The sequence below is a fragment of the Heteronotia binoei genome, chromosome 14 (genome assembly GCF_032191835.1).
Source record: "Heteronotia binoei isolate CCM8104 ecotype False Entrance Well chromosome 14, APGP_CSIRO_Hbin_v1, whole genome shotgun sequence".
In the NCBI taxonomy this organism is placed as follows: Eukaryota; Metazoa; Chordata; class Lepidosauria; order Squamata; family Gekkonidae; genus Heteronotia; species Heteronotia binoei.
This window is the reverse complement of record NC_083236.1, coordinates 26,168,358-26,187,446: the sequence shown is the minus strand read 5'-3', so window position 1 is coordinate 26,187,446 and position 19,089 is coordinate 26,168,358. Positions and strand designations below refer to the sequence as shown.

Here is a 19,089-nt window from a genome sequence, read left to right as displayed (position 1 = left end):
CCTGACACAGCACCCAGCAACTTGTTCCTGCATTGCTGTTCAATGGAGCGTGCCAGTTCTGTTCCTGCCATTTTTAAAATAGCAATTGTGATGATTTCTGGTCTGGCTGACAGCATTTGCACTTCTCCACGGGTAGGACTCGCCTCCCCCTCAGTTTTCCCATCACAGTGCTTCCTCAGCAAGGCAGTTTGTGTCTATGCTATTGAGTTTTCCTTTCTCCACCCTTGCACAACAAAAACAAAAACCCCTTCCTCTCACGGCAACATAACTCCCCTAAGAAGACTTGAACCTTGGCTGGGCTAACACCATGGGCTCCTCGGGCCTCTTCCCTTTCAACTGAGCTGGAAAGCCAGCGGGGTGACATGCTAGGAAGGCCCTGCTTGACTTCCTTCCTGGTGTGTTTTCCTGCCAAAAGGTAATAACTGTTTATAAGCTGTGTAGGGAAAGAGATTTGAGCCTCTGTTCACAGGGAACCCCTGGAGTGGCTTTGTTACAGGCTCTTGCAGTACAAGTATTTGTTGTGGTCCATATGTGTGGTGCATTTGTCTTCTGGGGTACATCTCGTTGCAAGAGACCACTCGGTCGCTCTCTGCTGGCTGGCTCCATGTAGGGAAGGAGATGCAAGCTTTTGTTCACAGGGAACCCTGGAGTGGCTTTGGTACAGGCTCTTGCAGTACAAGCCATCATTGTAGTCCATATGTGTGGTGCCTTCTGAGGTATATCTCTTTGCAGAGGACTGTTGCTCTCTGCTGGCTGGCTCCCCTGTGGATGTCTCTTCGGCTCCCTGTGGGTATCAGAAATACTGTTATCTGCTCTGTTATTTGGGGAGCATTCTACTTTGCATGCAGAAGGTGCAAGGTTCAATCCCTGGCATATCCAGTTGAAATTAAAATGATAGACCTCTTCTTGAGGCCCTGGAGAGCCATGGCCCATCTGAGTAGACAATACTGATCCTGGACCAATGGTCTGATTCAGTATAAGGCAACTTCATGTGTGTATTTAAAGGGGTCCTCCCAGATATTTGCTACTTTCATACAGGACTCCAAACACACTATGCTGAAGTTTACACCAGCAAAAGCAGCGCAACATTTGGAGAGGTTACAGAAATAGCATTATTCCAAATGCGCTTAAAATTAAACATATGGGATGTTGGCTGGTCATTGTTCGGAGGGCTTTGCATGTTGCTGCTGCATATTTCACGCTCGTGACTGACTCAGGTCTCTTTGCAAGCAATATCGCCACCCCACCTATTTCTATTCTCTGGAGCCCAAAACAGCATTCAGCAGCTGCTGCCCCATTCTGCGGGGACAGCATGTTGCTCAAAGTGCCGGAGAGCAAAGATGGTGGCTCTTAGGCCAGGGTTAGCTTTTGAATCTCTGAATCTGGACACAAATGTCTCCACTAAAACAGCAGAAATCCAGACTGCTCCCAAGACAGACAACTGGCTTTAGAATTCCCAGGCACTCCTATGAGAGAAAAAGACTTGGACAAGGAATGTGCCCATGTGCAGAGTGCCCCTGGTAGACAACATACAATGGGTCTCACATTTTGGGGTTCTCCTCTGCAAGGCCCAGATTTTGCAGGATGATCCATTATGAGTAGAAATTCAACCCCCCCACCCAACAACGAGCTCCACAACCTGCAGTGAATAAGGATCTCTTCATTAATTACCTTCCGGTGAGTTAATACCACACAAACCCTGTGGGTTTCTAAAAAAGTACCAAATGGTCACCAAGCCAACTCTGCCCCTAGAGAAATCTGAGCTGTAGTCCCTGTGACCCTTCCAGAATGCACTCCCCAAGCTTGGTCAAATCGCAGCCTGTTATCCCAGATAAGGTTTGCATGTTTGGCCCATTGGCTGGTTTCAGAGTAACGGTGATGCTACAGGACTGGGGATGGGAGACATGTTCCAGTCACTCTGCACAAGTTAAAAGGTGTGTGTGGGGGGGGGGGGGGAGGGACACACTAAATATAGGGGAAAGCAATGCCCTATTCCACAGCAGCTGGACTCTGCTTTTGAGTTTAAAATAGGTTCTTTTCTCCTGCTTCTCATCCTGCATTAAGAAACCAGGCGTTCTGAACACAAGATGTGTACAAATTGTCACTTTGAAATACAGCAAATCCGCCCTGCAGAACGAGTATATGGAGCCAGCCCCATGTACTCCCTTCAGCGCAGTTAAATAAACCAACTTTGGATGAAAAGATGTCTGAGAAAGGGGCAAAGGACTAGAGAACAAAACTGTCTTAAAATTTTGCAAACTCACACGGATGCAGCTGTTCTTCAGAATGTCTCCCCTGTGAGCAAAGAGTAACAGGAAAGAAGGATCTTCCTGCTCTCTCCCAGACGAGTTAATGGCCACAAGTTCTTCCTCTGGCCCCATCTATATTGTATGTTTTGGCTCCTGTATCAGGGTTCTCCACCCACCTCCCCCAAATCAGGAAATTGAGCCTTATGAACATGTGAAAGATTCTGCTTTAAACATTTCTAATGGGAAGCAATGGAGAGTAAATAGACTTGTTTATGTCAAGTGCTGTAAACAGCCGGTATAAAAAGGGCAGCTAATTTGGTTTCCCCAGCACAGGCAAAAAGAAAGCCAACACTGACCGCTTGTGGCTGTCTAGGAAAATGGCAATTCCCTATGTTTAAAACTTCTGCCCCCCCTCCCTGTTTCTTATGCGTTTCCCACTTTTGAGATTGCCAGGGTAAAAAATCCAGACCTATATTGCTTTTTGGGGAAGCCAGAGACACTTTGGAGCTGAATGTTTCTTAGAGGCAGCATCAGTCTTTAGAGAGAGGCACTGTACCAGAGGAGTCCTTCCTCTTCTGGATCCTGCAGGACCAAAACAAAACCCTGAAGTTCACAGGATTCCACTCCTCTGACGTTCCACATTTGTGCAGCATCATTTTCAATAGCAGCCCAGCACTGAACACCTTTTCCCACATATGCCATCGCCACATAGTAATTTCAGTGGCACCAAGAGCAGGTCTTAGATCACCATCTGCAGTGCTCACAAAAGCAAAACTCTGCTCAGCGAATAGAACAAGAGGCCGTTTTGGCACGAGGCTGCAGGGCCACAGTTGAGGTGTGAATGTCATTGGAATCTTTGGTGACTTCTGACCAGGCTTCACATCCAGGTGGAAGGGCTACCAAAATGCAAACGAGTGGCCCTCTGCTCCCATGTGCCCCTATCGCAGAGGGAAAGAGAAGACCTTCTTGCCGGACTTGCAGCGGACTTCGGCCACATGGATTCGCAGAAGGTAGGAAGAATCTTCAAACCCATCCACGATCTCCTGGGAAAATGAAGGAGAGAAGAGTCTGTTCAGGCAGAAAACTGGTCCAGAAGTGTTTAGGGAAGGAAGGTCATGTGTTGATTTGGACATGCTACTGTATGGAAAAGGTGCACAGAGTATGGTTATCCCTATTGGGACAATCTCTATTGGCTGCTAGTTAGTTTCCAGATCCAGTTCAAGGTTCTGACTTTTTTTTAACATTTTATACCCAAGCTTTTGACTTTTAAAGCTCTTCAAGGACCAGGTTCTGTGTGCCTCAGAAACAGCCTTTCTCCTATGCTTTCCTGCACTTTGAGATCACTTTCCATCCTTTCAAAGTGATAAGGGTTCACAGCAGGGCCATTCAGGCTGTGCCACATGCTCCGTTCAACATTCTGCTGAGGGAGCTCTGGTTGTACCAGCTGCTGCCCTGAGCACTTCCACAGGATAGCTGGAAACCTCAAGAGATACTACGTGCACCAGTGCACAGAACACAGTGCCTTTTTTCCCAACACCCCCTGACTCCGACAACTGGTTAAAATTTGTTGAACTCTTTAGGACTGCCAGTTAAAGACAATGGGGCAACTTACCTGCAGCTCCTGAAGACACTGGCCTTTGAGTTTTTCAGACAAGTTTCCAACACACCATGCCAGGCTGAGGTGGAATGAGGGATTCTATACAGTGAACAACCAGAAGCCAAGAATCAGAGATGTGACAACCCATCCCAAAATTTCTGACCACTTTACAGGCTTTCCTTCATTATCCTCTCCAGGGCCAGTTCCAGGTTCTGGGGGGACCTTGGTCAGACAGTGCCCAGGGGTCTCCATCTTCCCACCACCGGGGCCACCATGCCTTCCTTTCTGCCCCCATGCCTGCAAGCCCTCCACCTGCCCATGTGTCCTTCTCCCACTTGCAAGTTTTCCACCTGTACCCCCTTTCTTGGGCAGCACTGGCCAGTGTATGCAGCTGGGACTGCCCAACAAAAACATTTTAACAGAATTCTATCCCAAATCATTCCCGTGGACAGTAATCTTTCCTGTTATGACAGGACATGACCCAAAGGTCCGTACAACATAGCTAAGAACAATCCTCCCCTCGGTCAGTAAAGCATCTACTGTGTTAGACACACACACAGCCTGGACACGGTCACTGGAAAAGGCTAGCCCATCTCTTCCACTGCAAGCCCCTTCTTCTGGAGAACTAGTAAAGCTTGGACAGTTCAGAAGGATTGTCAAACCCTTGTGCTGGCTTTGGGAGTATACTCCGTGTGGATGGGGCTTAAATACATGTCTCATTGCATCCACTGGAGAAAACCATTAATCATTCCAGAATCTCCATCATCAGAAGAGATCAACAAGCCTTCCGCATCAAAGCCTGGTGCAGGCTCAATTCCTCTTCCCACTATCTGCCCAAAGAAAGCAATGATTTTCACCTTGTAGAATGAGGCGAGATTGAACTCCTCCATAACTTTGTCCACCTCAGAAACCAGCTCCAAGAACTGGGAATGTCCGGAAGAGACCTCCAAGCCAACAAATGTCCTGCAAGAAGATATGTGGAGAGAACTTTAAGCTAGCTTTTCAGGGTTGACATTTGTAGCCAAGAATTCCTCCTCCCCCATCCCTGTGGCACCCCACAGCAGTTGAACAGTTCAGCTTGAGTCGGTAGGCAACCAAAGGCTTCCTAAGTAACTAAGAGAGAAAAAGGGCAGCTGCTAAAGACAGCCCTGGGGTGCACAGTGAACCTTAAAATGGTGCCAAGGAGAATATTTGTCACAAAAGTCTCCCAACTGGTTTTGAAAAAAGTCTTCCACAAGGGGAACTATAAATATCAATAGATGCATAATAAAATATGAACAGAACATTTAATAAAAACCAGACCCCATTTAGACTGCAGTAAGACATTTGCCATCTAGAAATTAATTCTGAGCAAGAAGGCTAACCTGCGTAACCTGGTTGGACAAATCAGGATGGATCTCTTTGTGATACCGACTAGGTTGTTTAGGACAGCACCGGCCCTGAATTAGGTTCTTCAAACCTCTCAGTCCTTATGCCTCCATGGTCACTATAATGTTCTTCCCTTCTACCAGCCATAATCTTGACAAAAATACTCTGGATCCTGCTCTTACAACTGTTGTGTTTGTGTGTCTGTTTGATCAAGCAACTCTACAAACAGCCACAGAGTTTGCATTAAAAAACAACTGCTACACAACCTTGAAGCTCATTCCCCACTGCTCCCTGGGGGGCAGATATTCCAATATTCACTCACCCACCTGGTTTTAGTCTCATTGGTGTAAATCTTCACTTGATCTGCTCTGCAGACAAACCTGAAACGTGGGAGAAAAATCTCATCGGGGAAGATGAAGAGCAAAAACAGGACAAGGGACACGGAGGCACCGCTTTGGCTTGCTCACCAGCTGCAACCTTGAGAGAGTAGCCCAGCCACAATTATTTATTTCTTTTATACTCCACCTTTCTCCCCAATGGAGACCAAAAGCCGCTTGTGTTGTTCTCTCCTCCATTTTATCCTCACACCAATCTTGTGAGGTAGGTTAGGCTGAGAGCATGTCTGGTCCAGGGTCACTCAGCTAGCAGCCATGACACAGTGGGGATTTGAACCACAGGGCTCACCAGAACCCTTCCTGGCACCTGCCAAGTGTTTTGAGAAAATGGGCGGGACCAGGTGGGCTTGTTGTCCAGCAGAGTTTCTGACTGGCCATTTCGATCGGCTGTGCAGATTTTTTAAAAAGTTGATTCTGCAGCATCTCCCACCACAGCACAATATAAAAAGGTAAAGGTAGTCCCCTGTGCAAGCACTGAGTTGTTACTGACCCATGGGGTGACGTCACATCATGACGTTTTCTTGGCAGACTTTTTACGGGGTGGTTTGCCATTGCCTTCCCCAGTCATCTATACCTTACCACCAGCAAGCACAATATATTCATCTTAAAAGACACCCTGTTGAACAGAGCTTCTGTCTAAAATGCTGAAAAGTTACGTAATTCATTTCTACCCTACCTTTTCTCCCCAATGGGGGACCCAAAGAAGCATACATCATTCTCCTCAATTTTTATCCTGACAAAAACTCTATGAGGCAAGTTAGGCTGAGAGAGTGTGACCAGTTCACAGTCAACCAGCAAGCTTCTATGGTATGAGTGGAGATTCAAACCTGGGTCTTCCAAAATACTAGTCCCTTACTCTTTTGTATTAAAAATTTTATTTGGTAACATACGGTAACAAATTATATTTCTTGCATCATTAATAACTTCTTTTATCTATCCCATATATTACTTTCTACCCACCCCTCCCCCCCGTTACTTGACCCCCGCCAGTGTTATTTACTTAAAGTACTAATGTTTAAAGGTACCCTTAACTAATAAAAACAAAAATTAATATTCTTTTTTCTAAGACTTAATCATTATCAAAAATTGTCCAATGTCCTTTTATTTTCCACTCTTTTTCTACATATCTTCTGAACTTTTTCCACTCCATCTTAAAAACTTCTAAATCATAGTCTCTTAAAATTCTTGTTAATTTGTCCATTTCACTCCATGTCATAACTTTTACAATCCAATCCCATTTCTCTGGTATTTTTTCTTGCTTCCACAACTGCACATATTATGTCCTAGAAGCTGAAAGCAAGTACCAAATTACAGTTCTATCTTTTTTTAAGAAATTTTTCCATTTGTAATCCCAACAGAAAAGTCTGCAACTTTCTTAAATTCATATCCCAAGATCCTAGAAATTTCTTCTTGAATCATCTGCCAATATTTTTTTGCTGTTTCACAAGTCCACCACATATGGTAGAAAGAACCTTCATGTTTTTTACATTTCCAACATCTGTCTGGCATCTTATTATTCATCTTTGCCAATTTCTTAGGAGTCATATACCATCTGTGCATCATTTTAAAACAGTTCTCTTTAATACTATGACACGTCGAAAGCTTCATAGAGTTCTTCCACAAATATTCCCAAGTTTCCATCTGTATTTCTTTATTTACATTAATTGCCCACTTAATCATTTGAGATTTCACTACTTCATCTTCCGTAGACCATTTTAAGAGTAATTTATATAATTTTGAAATTAATTTTTCATTGTCTCCAAGCAGAACTTTTTCCATTTCTGTTTGCTCTTTTCTTATTCCTTCATTTTTAATGCCAGTCTCCACCAAACTCTTTATTTGTTGCATTTGAAACCAATCATATTTATTATTCAGCTCTTCAGCAGTTTTCAGTTCTATTTTGCCACTTTGTATTTTTAATAGTTGATTATATGACAACCACTTTTCTTCACCCGTCTCAGCTGTTATTTTTATCACTTCGGCTGGCACTATCCATAACGGTTTTCTCTCATCTCCATATTTCTTATATTTCATCCATGTATTTAGCAAGCTGTTTCTTATATAATGGTGAGAGAAAAAGCCGTCTATCTTTTTTCCCCCATAATAAATATAAGCGTGCCAGCCAAATTTATTTCCATGACCTTCCAACGCTAAGAGTTTTTTGTTTAACAACATTATCCATTCTTTTATCCATACTAAGCAAACTGCTTCATGATATAATTTTAAGTCTGGTAATTGAAATCCGCCTCTCTCTTTTGCATCTGTTAAAATTTTTATTTTAATTCTTGGTTTCTTCCCTGCCCACACAAACTCTGAAATTTTTCTTTGCCATCTATTAAATTGTTTACTGTCTTTCACAATCGGAATAGTTTGAAACAAATACATTATTCTTGGTAGAATATTCATTTTAATTGCGGCTATTCTACCCAACAGTGACAAATTAAGTTTATTCCACTTTAGCATATCTTCATCCATTTTACGCCATAGCTTCTCATAATTATTTTTGAACAAATAAATATTCTTCATTGTTATCTCCACACCCAAATATTTTACCTTGGAGGTAACTTCACAGCCCGTTAAGTCTCTGCAATTTTTGTTGCTTATTTATTTGCATATTTTTACATAGAAGTTTTGATTTTTCTTTATTAATACAAAGTCCTGTCAACTCCCCATATTCTTGTATTTTGGCTAACAACAAAGGTGTGACTTGTATGGGGCTTTCATTTATAAACACTATATTATCTGCAAATGCTCTGTATTTGTAAGTAAATCCTTTTACTTTTAATCCTTCTATTTCTTTATCTTCTTGAATTTGCATCAGTAATATTTCAAGAGTCATTATAAACAACAGTGGAGAAAGTGGACAACCTTGTCTTGTATCTTTACTAATTATCATGTCTTCTGTAAGATCAGCATTTATGGAGATGAGAGAAAACGGTTATGGATAGTGCCAGGCCAAATATTTTCCGGGTTTGTTTGTTCCCTCGAAAGATATCTGCTGCAATCTTTTCAGATTCCATTCCAGTTCTTTATTTAACAAATGTCTAATTTGCGTTTGTAATATTGTAATCTCCCTTATAATTTTCTTTTTCCCTGGCCTTTTTCTCAGTTCCCCTTCTTTTTTCTTTATTTCATTTTGAATGTCCAACATCTGTCTTTCTTTTGCCCTCTTATCTTTGTTATTCAATGTAGTCCCTTACTCTTAACCTCTTCACTAACACTGGCTCTCATCTGTTACTATGAGAGTTATGCATAACCTCATTCCCCGACATTTTGCAGTTGGCTCTGTAGTGTTTTGAGGCTGTGTCCATCACCTTGTGTCAGAATTCCAAAGGTGCTGCAAGCTCGAACAGATTCAGGCCCCTGCTTTAACCTCTACATCCAATTGGCTCTGTTATGCATTCAAAAGAAACATCCAGATTAGATCACTGCAGTGTGCTTTTTAAAAGCACTCAGAAATGGGGAAAGTCTAATGCAGACAAAGTGTAAACTAACTGAGTGATATGCCATATTCTTCAACTTCGTTTGTTTCTTTTTTTAATTTATAATTTTTTTATTGTGAATAGCATATCATAACATTAACAAGAAGAATTAGGTTAATAAAATCAACTATATATCAAACACAAATAAAACAAGACCTACTTGACCACCATACAAAATTAATATGATAATATGTGAGGGGTTGTCTGGCAATGAACCTTTATTGGTTGTCTAACAATGTTTATATAAATAAGCTAACATTATGAAGTGGTTTATAAAAGAAGTAAATCAACTGAGCTTGTACAGTTCAGTGGGATCCATTTCCAATGGTTTCAAAAAGGTCCAATCCCAAGGTTGACGTTCTACTTCAGTCTTTAGTATCTAAAATTACAATGCCTCCCCCTTTGTCTGCCTGTTTCATTACAATGCTATTATCCTTTGCAAGAGATTCCAAGCACAGTCTGACCACTTTGGACAAGTTGCTCCAACCATTTTTAAAATTTCATTCTAATTTTTCCACTTCCCAGATCACAAGCTTTTCAAAAACTGAGATAGCTGCATCAAAGTGGGCAGGAACAAACGTAGATTTCCCTTTAAATGCAGTCTCCATGTTGGTTTTATTACTGGTGTCTCAAAAAAAAAATCTGTAAGTTTAAGGTCAGCAAGAAAATGTCAATTCTAGTTTGAAAGGGATCATGTAAGGGTGTCAGTATGTAGCCTAGTCCCAGGTCAAAACGCTCAGAAACTATAGTGCTATGCATGACTCGAAATGAACCTTTGACTGTATCACTATTTCATTATTGCACATGCACCTGAAGAAGCTCATGGAGAAACAGTGTGGATACTGGTCTGCTGTTGCACTTTTCCATCACACTATCAGGACTTGACTACACCTGAATGCTGAGCTAAGAAGACTGAGCTGTGCTCTTGTTAATTCATAAGGGACTTTCTTGAAGCTTTGGCTGATTTTTCTTTTAGCACAGGCAGGAAAGTGCTTCCGTCTGCCTCCTTGCAGAGAAAGTACTCCTCAAGAGCATGTTGGAGCAAGAATCTACATAAACCCAGTCTGACAGCTACAGTATGACAGCTGGTGATCTAGCTGCCAGGCTAGGTCACAGTGACCTGATCAGCAGACCGGCTTGAGCCGGCAGAAGCCAAGTGATGCAATCTGCTGAGTCAGCACGGCCAGGATTGGCTGCTTGGACTATATATGATCTGTGTGTGCATCACACAGGTCTCTCCCTGTGAGATGGTGGTTAGGCGAAGCACTTTGTCCGTGGAGGTGATATTGTATAGACTGCACAAGAGAGCACTTGTCGTGTATATATGTTAATACACCTTTTGGCACTAGTTGCACGTGTCTGCCTGATTTTCTTTCCTGAAGCCCTGTGTCGGGCAAGTCATCTCCCTCACTCTGCTACTCCCGCTCCGACAGGGTTATGGGCCCAGGGCGCTTCCGCTGCGCGGAGGAGAGAGTTGAGAGTTGAGCTGACTGTGAGTTTGGAAAGAGCCGGAGGCGAGGAACGCCGGTGAAGGACACAGAAGCACCACCGTTCTCTGTTTGAGAGCCAGAGGGACGTCGGCAGCCAGCCGTGAGGAGGAGTCGGCACGATGGCTCAGCAACAGCTTGGAGTAGCCGTTGAGAAGCTCACCTCAGCCAACTACGCGGTGTGGAGCCTGAGAATGCAACACTACCTCAAGCGTGAAGGGCAATGGCTGTTCGTGAGTAACCCCCCTGCTGACTTATCTCCTGCCGAGACTGTGTTATCGGATAAGGCACTGGCCAACATAGTGCTATCTATAGGAGATGACCAGCTGGTTTATGTGCGAGGGCAGGACACTCCCAAGGCTGCCTGGGACGCGTTGAGTGCGGTGCATGTTAGCACCACTGCTGGTTCCCTCATGGCCTTGACAAGGAGGATGTTCCGCACCGTTATGCCGGCTGGAGGGTGTGTGAAAGATCACATCAAACGGCTAACGGACTGTTTCGTTGAGCTGGAGGCAAGAGGCAAGACTGTAGCTCCAGACGACAGAGTGTACATTTTGCTGTCGTCGTTGCCACCTGAGTACACTCCCCTGATAACTTCTCTGGAGACGGTGGACGTAGCGACCCTGACCATGGAATACGTCTGTGCCCACCTGCTTGACTTCCAAGAGAGAATTGCGGCCGTGAGCTGTCCGGGGGTGTCGGCCAGGCAGCGTGCTGTTATCGGTGTGTCCGGGAAGACAGCCAAGAATGAGCCAGCTTTTGCTGCTGGCAGGCGTCCGAAGGTGGAGGAAGTGGAGCCGACTGCGTTTGCAGTCCGTCGCTGCTATGGATGCGGGTCGGCGCAGCACCTGCTCCGAGCTTGCCCTGAGAGGGAGAAGAGGCGGGGGCGTGTGCGGCGAGAGCGGAGGACCGCCAGCCCGTGTGAGGAAGCAACCCGGCTGGTCACGTCTGCAGTAGAGAGCACAGGGTCTGCTTGGATTTTAGACTCCGGGGCAATGAGCCATCTCTGCTGCGAGAAGGAGTTGTTGAAAAACATTGACAGTCCTGAGCATAAGTATGTGAGATTGGCTGATGGGACCACTGCCAATTCTGTTTGCTCAGGCAATGTGGAATTTCCTGCACTGAAATGTATGTTGCAAAATGTGTTGTATGTACCCTCACTGCAGTCTAACCTGTTGAGTGTTAGCACACTGTTTGACCAGGGATACCAGGTGAGATTTGAGAAAACCTGCTGCAAAATCCTGGGAGGTGGGGGAAAGTTGCTTGTGACAGGAAAGAGGGAAGGTAAACTGTATGTGGTCCAGAGTGATTGTGCCCAGGTGGCTCAGGTGTCGAATGAGCCTGTGCACAATAATTGTATACATTTGCTCCATAGGAGACTTGGGCACTGCGGATTTAGGGCGTTAAAGAAAACCCTGGAGCTTGTGCCTAGTTTGAAAGTAAATCCTTGCAAATGTTACTTGGATTGCCAGGTCTGCAAGAAGACCAAAAGCAAGGCGTGTGCTGTTGCTAAAGAAAGCTCAAGGGAAAGCACACGAGCCCTGGAACTAGTCCATTTAGACGTTATTGGCCCATTGCCAAAGAGTCTGTCGGGGAGGAGATACTGCTTGGTGGCCACCGACGACCACACGAGGTACGCGTGGGTTTTCACCATGGTGCATAAGTCTGAGGTGTATAAGACATTCACCAAGTGGGTCAAAGCAGTGGAGAGACAATTAGGGGTTAATCTCCTAGCTATACAAACCGACAGAGGGGGGGAATTCTTATCTAACCAGATGAAACGTTGGCTGGAGAACAAGGGCATTGCCCACCGTCTGACGAACCCAGCAACGCCCCAAGAACATGGGCTATCCGAGCGAACAGGCGCCGTGTTACAAACATTAATGCACAGCATGCTCGAGGATGCAAAGCTGCCAATTCGTTATTGGGCGGAAGCGATGCATTGCTCGGCATACGTACATAATAGGGTTTGGTGTAAGCCTGTAAATGATTTGCCTTATAAGCGGCTATATAACCACTGCCCAGATTTGAGCTTTCTGAGGGTATTTGGAACCCAAGCCTGGGTGAATATTCCTCTGAAACATAGAAGGAAAGGAGGTGACCGGGCAGTGAGCCTAACCTTTCTGGGCTACCAGCCAGAAACCAAATCATATCGCTTTTGTGATAAGCGGGCGAAGCTAACCTTTAGTAGGTCCGCTGGATTTAGTGAGTCCAGCTGGGCAAGATTGCACTCTACGGAAAGAGACCTGGGAATGCTGCCAAGTACTGATAAGAATGTTGGAGCGCAGCCCAGAAGCCCAGCCCAGGAGGTGGCACCCAGTGGGGCTGGAGAAGGTGAGCCGAATCCTGGCACAGGGCCACGGGTGTCGGCTAGAGCCACAAAAGGCATCCCTCCTGCTAGATACGGGTTCCCAAGTGCAAACCAAGTCAGCACCCCTGAACCGGAAACATACGAGGAGGTGCTGAAGCTAGATAGTAAAGAAAGGCTAGCATGGTTTGCCGCAATGCAGAAGGAATATGATTCCTTGCTGAAAAACAGAGTGTTTACTGAGGTGCTAAGGCCGGGCAACCGGAACATTATCTCCTGTAGGTGGACCTACCGGTTAAAGAAAGACGCAAACGGGGCCGTGCAACGAAAGGCCAGGTTAGTGGCCAGAGGGTTCAGCCAAAGGAAGGGATTGGATTATCAGCAAGTGTTTGCCCCCACTTTAAAAGCTGAAACCCTCAGGGCAGCATTGTGTAAGGCTGGAAGTACGGGGCAACAAGCCCATCACTTTGACTTCGAGACAGCCTATTTGAACTCCCCCTTAGACCAGGAGCTGTTTATGGAACAAATCCCCGGTTTTGATGGTGGGAGTGGTGTGTTAAAACTGAACAAAGCCTTGTATGGTTTGAAACAAGCCGGACACGCATGGTACAAGTGTTTGAAGTCAGCATTAATGAAAGTAGGATTCAACCAGCATCTGGCAGACCCTTGCATGTTTAGCAGGGTGGTGGGAGAGTCCAGAATGATAGTCCTCATCTTTGTGGACGATCTGATTGTCTTAGTGGACTCCAACCAACAATTAGCATGGTTTCAAGAAACAGCCAGTAAGCTGTTCACTATCAAGCACCTGGGGCCAGTGAGCTACTACTTAGGGGTGGAAATAGCGAGGAGGGCCGATGGTTGTTTTGAACTGTCCCAGAGCAACAAAGTGAGAGCGCTGCTAGCTCAGTATGGTATGAACGAAGCTAGCAGTGTGCAAACACCCATGACCACAGGTTATAGCAAGGAACCTGAAGGTGAGATATTCAAGAATGTACCATTATACCAGTCCCTGATCGGGTCCTTATTGCACCTAGCGTGCTGGACCAGGCCAGATATCAGCTATGCGGTACATATATTGTGCCAGAAAAATGCTGAACCCCACCACAAAGATTGGGTGGCGGCTAAAAGAGTACTACGTTACCTCAGCGGCACAATAGAACGTAAGCTATCCCTCAGAGTAGGAGAAAAACCTGAACTACGCGCCTATGCTGACGCAAGCTGGGGGGACCGGCCCAAGGCAAAATCAACCACAGGAATTGGAATATTTCTGGGAGATGCCCTAGTAGTATGGAAAGCCACCAAGCAGACCCTGGTGGCATGTAGCACGTGTGAGGCAGAGTACGGTGCCATAAACGAATGTGTACTTAACCTAGAGTGGGCAGTACAACTGATGAGGGACTTTAGCATACCTGTAAATTTGCCAGTTTCAGTATATACTGACAACTCAGCAGCCAAAGAACTGACGGAGAACCAAGCTGCTCGAGGGAAAAGCAAGCATATACTTATCAGGTACCAAAATGTGAAGGAAGCAGCGGCTAAAAACCTCATAAAAATAATAAAGTGTACATCGGATGAGAATGCCGCTGATATATTCACGAAATGTTTAACTGCAAGTGAACATGAAAACTGTGTAAAGTGTTTGGGTATACTGGGTTTAAATAGATTAGGAGGTGTGTTGGAGCAAGAATCTACATAAACCCAGTCTGACAGCTACAGTATGACAGCTGGTGATCTAGCTGCCAGGCTAGGTCACAGTGACCTGATCAGCAGACCGGCTTGAGCCGGCAGAAGCCAAGTGATGCAATCTGCTGAGTCAGCACGGCCAGGATTGGCTGCTTGGACTATATATGATCTGTGTGTGCATCACACAGGTCTCTCCCTGTGAGATGGTGGTTAGGCGAAGCACTTTGTCCGTGGAGGTGATATTGTATAGACTGCACAAGAGAGCACTTGTCGTGTATATATGTTAATACACCTTTTGGCACTAGTTGCACGTGTCTGCCTGATTTTCTTTCCTGAAGCCCTGTGTCGGGCAAGTCATCTCCCTCACTCTGCTACTCCCGCTCCGACAGAGCAGGCACAGGATTGGGAAGAGGAAAGGTGTGAGGCAATATGAAGCATGCCACGGGATAAGGCAGCTCAAGAACACAAAAGATCTCTTACCTGTGGAAGGAGGACAGGCGTTCCTTGAGAGACTGCACAAAAGGGTTTATCCAGTGATGGCGCAGGACCACACTTTGTGACAGGCTGATGTGGAACTCAGCTGCAGCTGTCAGCGATGCCACATGCAGGTGTGCATGTGCAAGGAGCAGCTGCAGCAGATCCAAGAAGTCCTCCTGGGCTTCATCTGCAAGGCAAGAAGGAAAGAAAATCAGCCCACAGGTAAAGGATTGGAGAGCTGGGTTCCTGGCTAAGGCAACATTCAACAAGTATGTGGCAGTAGTTCAAGCCAGTATGAGATAGTGCTTACAGCAGGGATCCCCAATATGGTACCTGCTGACACCAAGTGGGCAGGGTTAGGTGGGGGTTTTGTCCAGCAGGGCTTCTGACTAGCATTGACTGACACTGTGTAATCCCCCTTCAGTCTCAGTGAGAAAGGTTCATTATAAATAATGTAAACAAAATAAATAGTAGACAAAGATGTGGATTTCCTCATGAATAGCAAAAACAGGCAGCCGAATAGTTACATGATTAAAAAACCTGGGCCATCTGTGCGTACTGACTCAGAGCTATAGGTTTTGAGTCAGATTCTCTTTCCCACACTTATCAGTACTAATAAATACATTCTAATGGTATACTTTGAAAGAGCTATCCTTTTGCTGTTTTGTTAGCAGAGAATACCCTGGAAAAGAGTGGAAATATTTATGTTAAATATGTCCTGTCAGCTATAAGGAGATTTTTAACAAGTGGCTCTGAGTATCCATCACTCATTTGGATTATGGAACAGTTAAGGCTGTGCTTAGAAACCTGAATACCCCAGATTAGCTGAAACTCGGCAGTGCTTGAAAGCTAAGTAGAGTCAATCATGGTTAGTACAGGGATGGAAGACTACCAAGGAAGTCCTTGAACCCCCCACCCCCCCATGGTTGAGTTTGCCCCTTGAACTGTGCTAACTTGAGAACATGAAAGGGAACCTCCAGCAGGACTTTGTTGCTGTCAAAGATGGCCATTCTCAAAATCTGGGAAGGCAGAAGGCCCCCTACCCACCTTTGCTTTGCTAGGGTTGCCAACCCTGTCCTGGTAAACTTCTGGAGATCTGGGGGCAGTGATCAAGGCAGGGGGAGTTCAGGGAGGGAGGAGCATGGGATGCCATAGTTTCCTCCAGGAAAATGGATATGTGTAGTGTGGAGATCTGAGATCTCTAGGCCCCATCTGGAAGTTGGCAACCTTACTTCCTCTCACTGTTGCACACAGACTGGAAAGCACTGAAGAGACTTACAAGGCATGTAGATGTAGGTTGCCCAGTTGCCACGCTCATGCGCAAAGGTCCGCACGCGGCCTCCATGCTTGCTGCAGTCATCCACCACCGTCTCCTTCTCTTCCTGGTCTCTGAACATATTTAGCACACTCTCTGGTACGGGAAGGCGGGGAGCTGTTACGCTGCAAGACAGGGAACCAGAACCAAAATAGCATTTTTAGTGTTCCCAACACACCCATGCCAGTTTTCATTCTTTTCTGCAAAAGAGAAAACATGAACTAATGGTTGAACCCTGAACATGAACCCTGGGCTCTTTGTTCATTTGCTAGTTCAGTGGTACTCTGTGGCTCACAAAGAGCCACATTCGTCATCAACCAAAAAAAACCACACTTTACTTCCATCTCTGGCATGAGGTCTGCATTTCCGGCACACAATGTACTCATTCCTCTGGTGGCTGCTTCAAGGTGGGAACCACCCAGAAGCCCTTAGGGCCTTGATCTCTTTCCTGAAATATGGAGCAGGTACCACATAGGGGAATGGTCCTCAGAATAGTCATAAGTTGCATGTCAAAGAGCCACATGGGAGTCCAATGGCACCTTCAAGACCAACAGAGTTCAATTCCGGGGAAGAGCAAGAACTGAGAGACTTAGGATTTGTAGATGTGCACTCTTTCAGATACACTGAAACATGCTTTCTCAAATACTGAATATAGGTGGGGGGGTTTAGTTGCCAGGAAGAGCTAATTAGAGTCAAGATGGATAAGTAACAGGAATAAATGCAGCTAAGATTGGAATAACACATTTGGTAAGACATCTAAATAGCAGCAAATTGGCATACAGATAATAAAGGAGTTAACAACAGATGTGAGAATAAAGTTTGAGTCCAGTGGCACCTTTGAGACCAACAAAATTTAATTTCTGGGTATGTGAGAACTGAGCGAGTTGGCATGTGTAGTGAGATAAGAAGCTGATATCTTTGTTAAGCCCTGAGGTTCCATGCTGCTCCATGGAAATTTTCATCATCAAAGCTGTTTATCTGGCCCTAGACTTGGTGAGGATTTACCTTTGCCACCCCATTACACCAAGATGGTAGAAAGGAAGGCAGTTTGGGGGTGATGGAATGAGGACACGCATCCTCCCTTCCTGCAAGCTGCTACAGGCTGAGCTGCCTTTAGAAAAAGAGGATGTGTGCAATTAATAAGTTTCAGAGGAAGTATTCCCAGTAGTTGCATAAAGGGGGCTCTGGTGTACAAAAGCTTCTACACCAACAGCAAAATCATGATGAACTTTTAAAGGAGTACACAGGTTATTTGCAGTTTTACTTTTCAGGTTTTAAATTTGAAAGCTGCCATGAACTACACGGGTGGGGGGAAGGCTATTTTAATAAATACAGCATTGTTTCACTGAACCATTCAATGGTGGGGACGTCTAGCCTGGACAACCCAGGCTAGCCCAATTTCATCATATCTCGGAAGCTAAGCAGGGTTGGCCCTGGAGCGTACTTTGACCAGGACTACCAAATATAGTTGCCAGCTCTGGGTTGGGAAATCCCTGGAGATTTGGGAGTGGAACCTGAGGGAGCGGGATTTGGGTAGGGGGGGGGGGGATACCTCAACAGGGCATATTGCCATTGAGTCCACCTTCCAAAGCTGCCCTTTTTCTCCAGGGGGCACGGATTCCTGTTGGCTGGAGAGCAGCTGTAATTCTCAGGGTGCCACCTGGACACAGGTAACCCTCCTGCCAAGGAAGTCCTGGATTGCTGAGGAAGGAAATGGCAAACCACCTCTGCGCCATGAAAACCCTACGGGGCTTGCAGGCCGTTTCCACCACCTCAGAGTTTGTTCTCCTTTCCCCCTTGCCTCCCACCTCAGCGGCCAGACACTGCGAGGAAGCCCACCTAGCACCGGGAAGGGAGGCCGGGTTCCCCGCCTGGCCGGCTACCTCCTGGGCCGCGGGGGAGGCGCCTTCGTCGCCCGAGGCAGACGGCGACGAGCCCGAGCTGCTGCTGTAGCCCACCAGCATCGCCCCGCTCATGGCCGACGCGCCTTTCAGCGCCTCTGCGCACCCGCATGGAACGCTAGCCCTAGTCGAAGACGCAGCGCGGAAAGGAAGGAAGGAAGGACGCAAGGAGGGCAGGGCAGGGCAGGGCCGGAGGCGGCGCCAGGCAGCCGGCCGGCCTTCTCTCGCTCCAATCGCCTCTTCCCGTGGAGCTCTCGCGGGTTTTTTTTACAAATGCAAAACAGGCCGTCCCAGCAACGCGGAGAGTGAGAACTGGGAAGGGTTTCTGTCGTCCCCTAGTATATTTATTTAGATATTTATATACCCACCGTGGGCCACAACCTCCATTGGATCCTGGTAACAACCAGGGCCGGCGCCTTTCCTCTTTAACTCACTTTCGCTTCTGAAGGCAAACGGGTGTTTTATTTATTTATTTATTACATACAATGAAAGGAAGCATATTTTAAAAATATTTTTTTCAAAAAGAGGCTAAAATTGGGGAGGGATGGTGGCTCATTGGTAGAGCATCTGCTTGGTAAGCAGAAGGTCCCAGGTTCAATCCCCGGCATCTCCAACTAAAAAGGATCCAGGCAAATAGGTGTGAAAAACCTTAGCTTGAGACCCTGGAGAGCAGTTGCCAGTCTGAAAAACCTTAGCTTGAGACCCTGGAGAGCAGTTGCCAGTCTGAGTAGACAATACTGACTTTGATAGACCAAGGGTCTGATTCAGTATAAGGCAGCTTCATATGTTCAATATTAGAATAACAGAATTCTAATTTTTAAGGCTAA

The 19,089-nt window shown here is 45.8% G+C and overlaps 1 protein-coding gene across 1 annotated transcript; it reads right to left on the bottom strand.

Moving 5' to 3' along the window:
* Positions 1-2,455: 2,455 nt before the first annotated feature.
* On the bottom strand, positions 2,456-18,494 carry USB1 (U6 snRNA biogenesis phosphodiesterase 1). Its single transcript, XM_060254476.1, has 7 exons — positions 18,201-18,494; positions 16,326-16,486; positions 15,050-15,233; positions 5,541-5,594; positions 4,704-4,809; positions 3,862-3,945; positions 2,456-3,292 (listed from the first exon to the last, which is right to left on the bottom strand). Exons 1-7 carry the CDS (start codon positions 18,335-18,337, stop codon positions 3,188-3,190), a joined length of 831 nt encoding a protein of 276 aa, XP_060110459.1. The 5' UTR covers positions 18,338-18,494; the 3' UTR covers positions 2,456-3,187.
* Between the last annotated feature and the right edge of the window lie 595 nt (positions 18,495-19,089).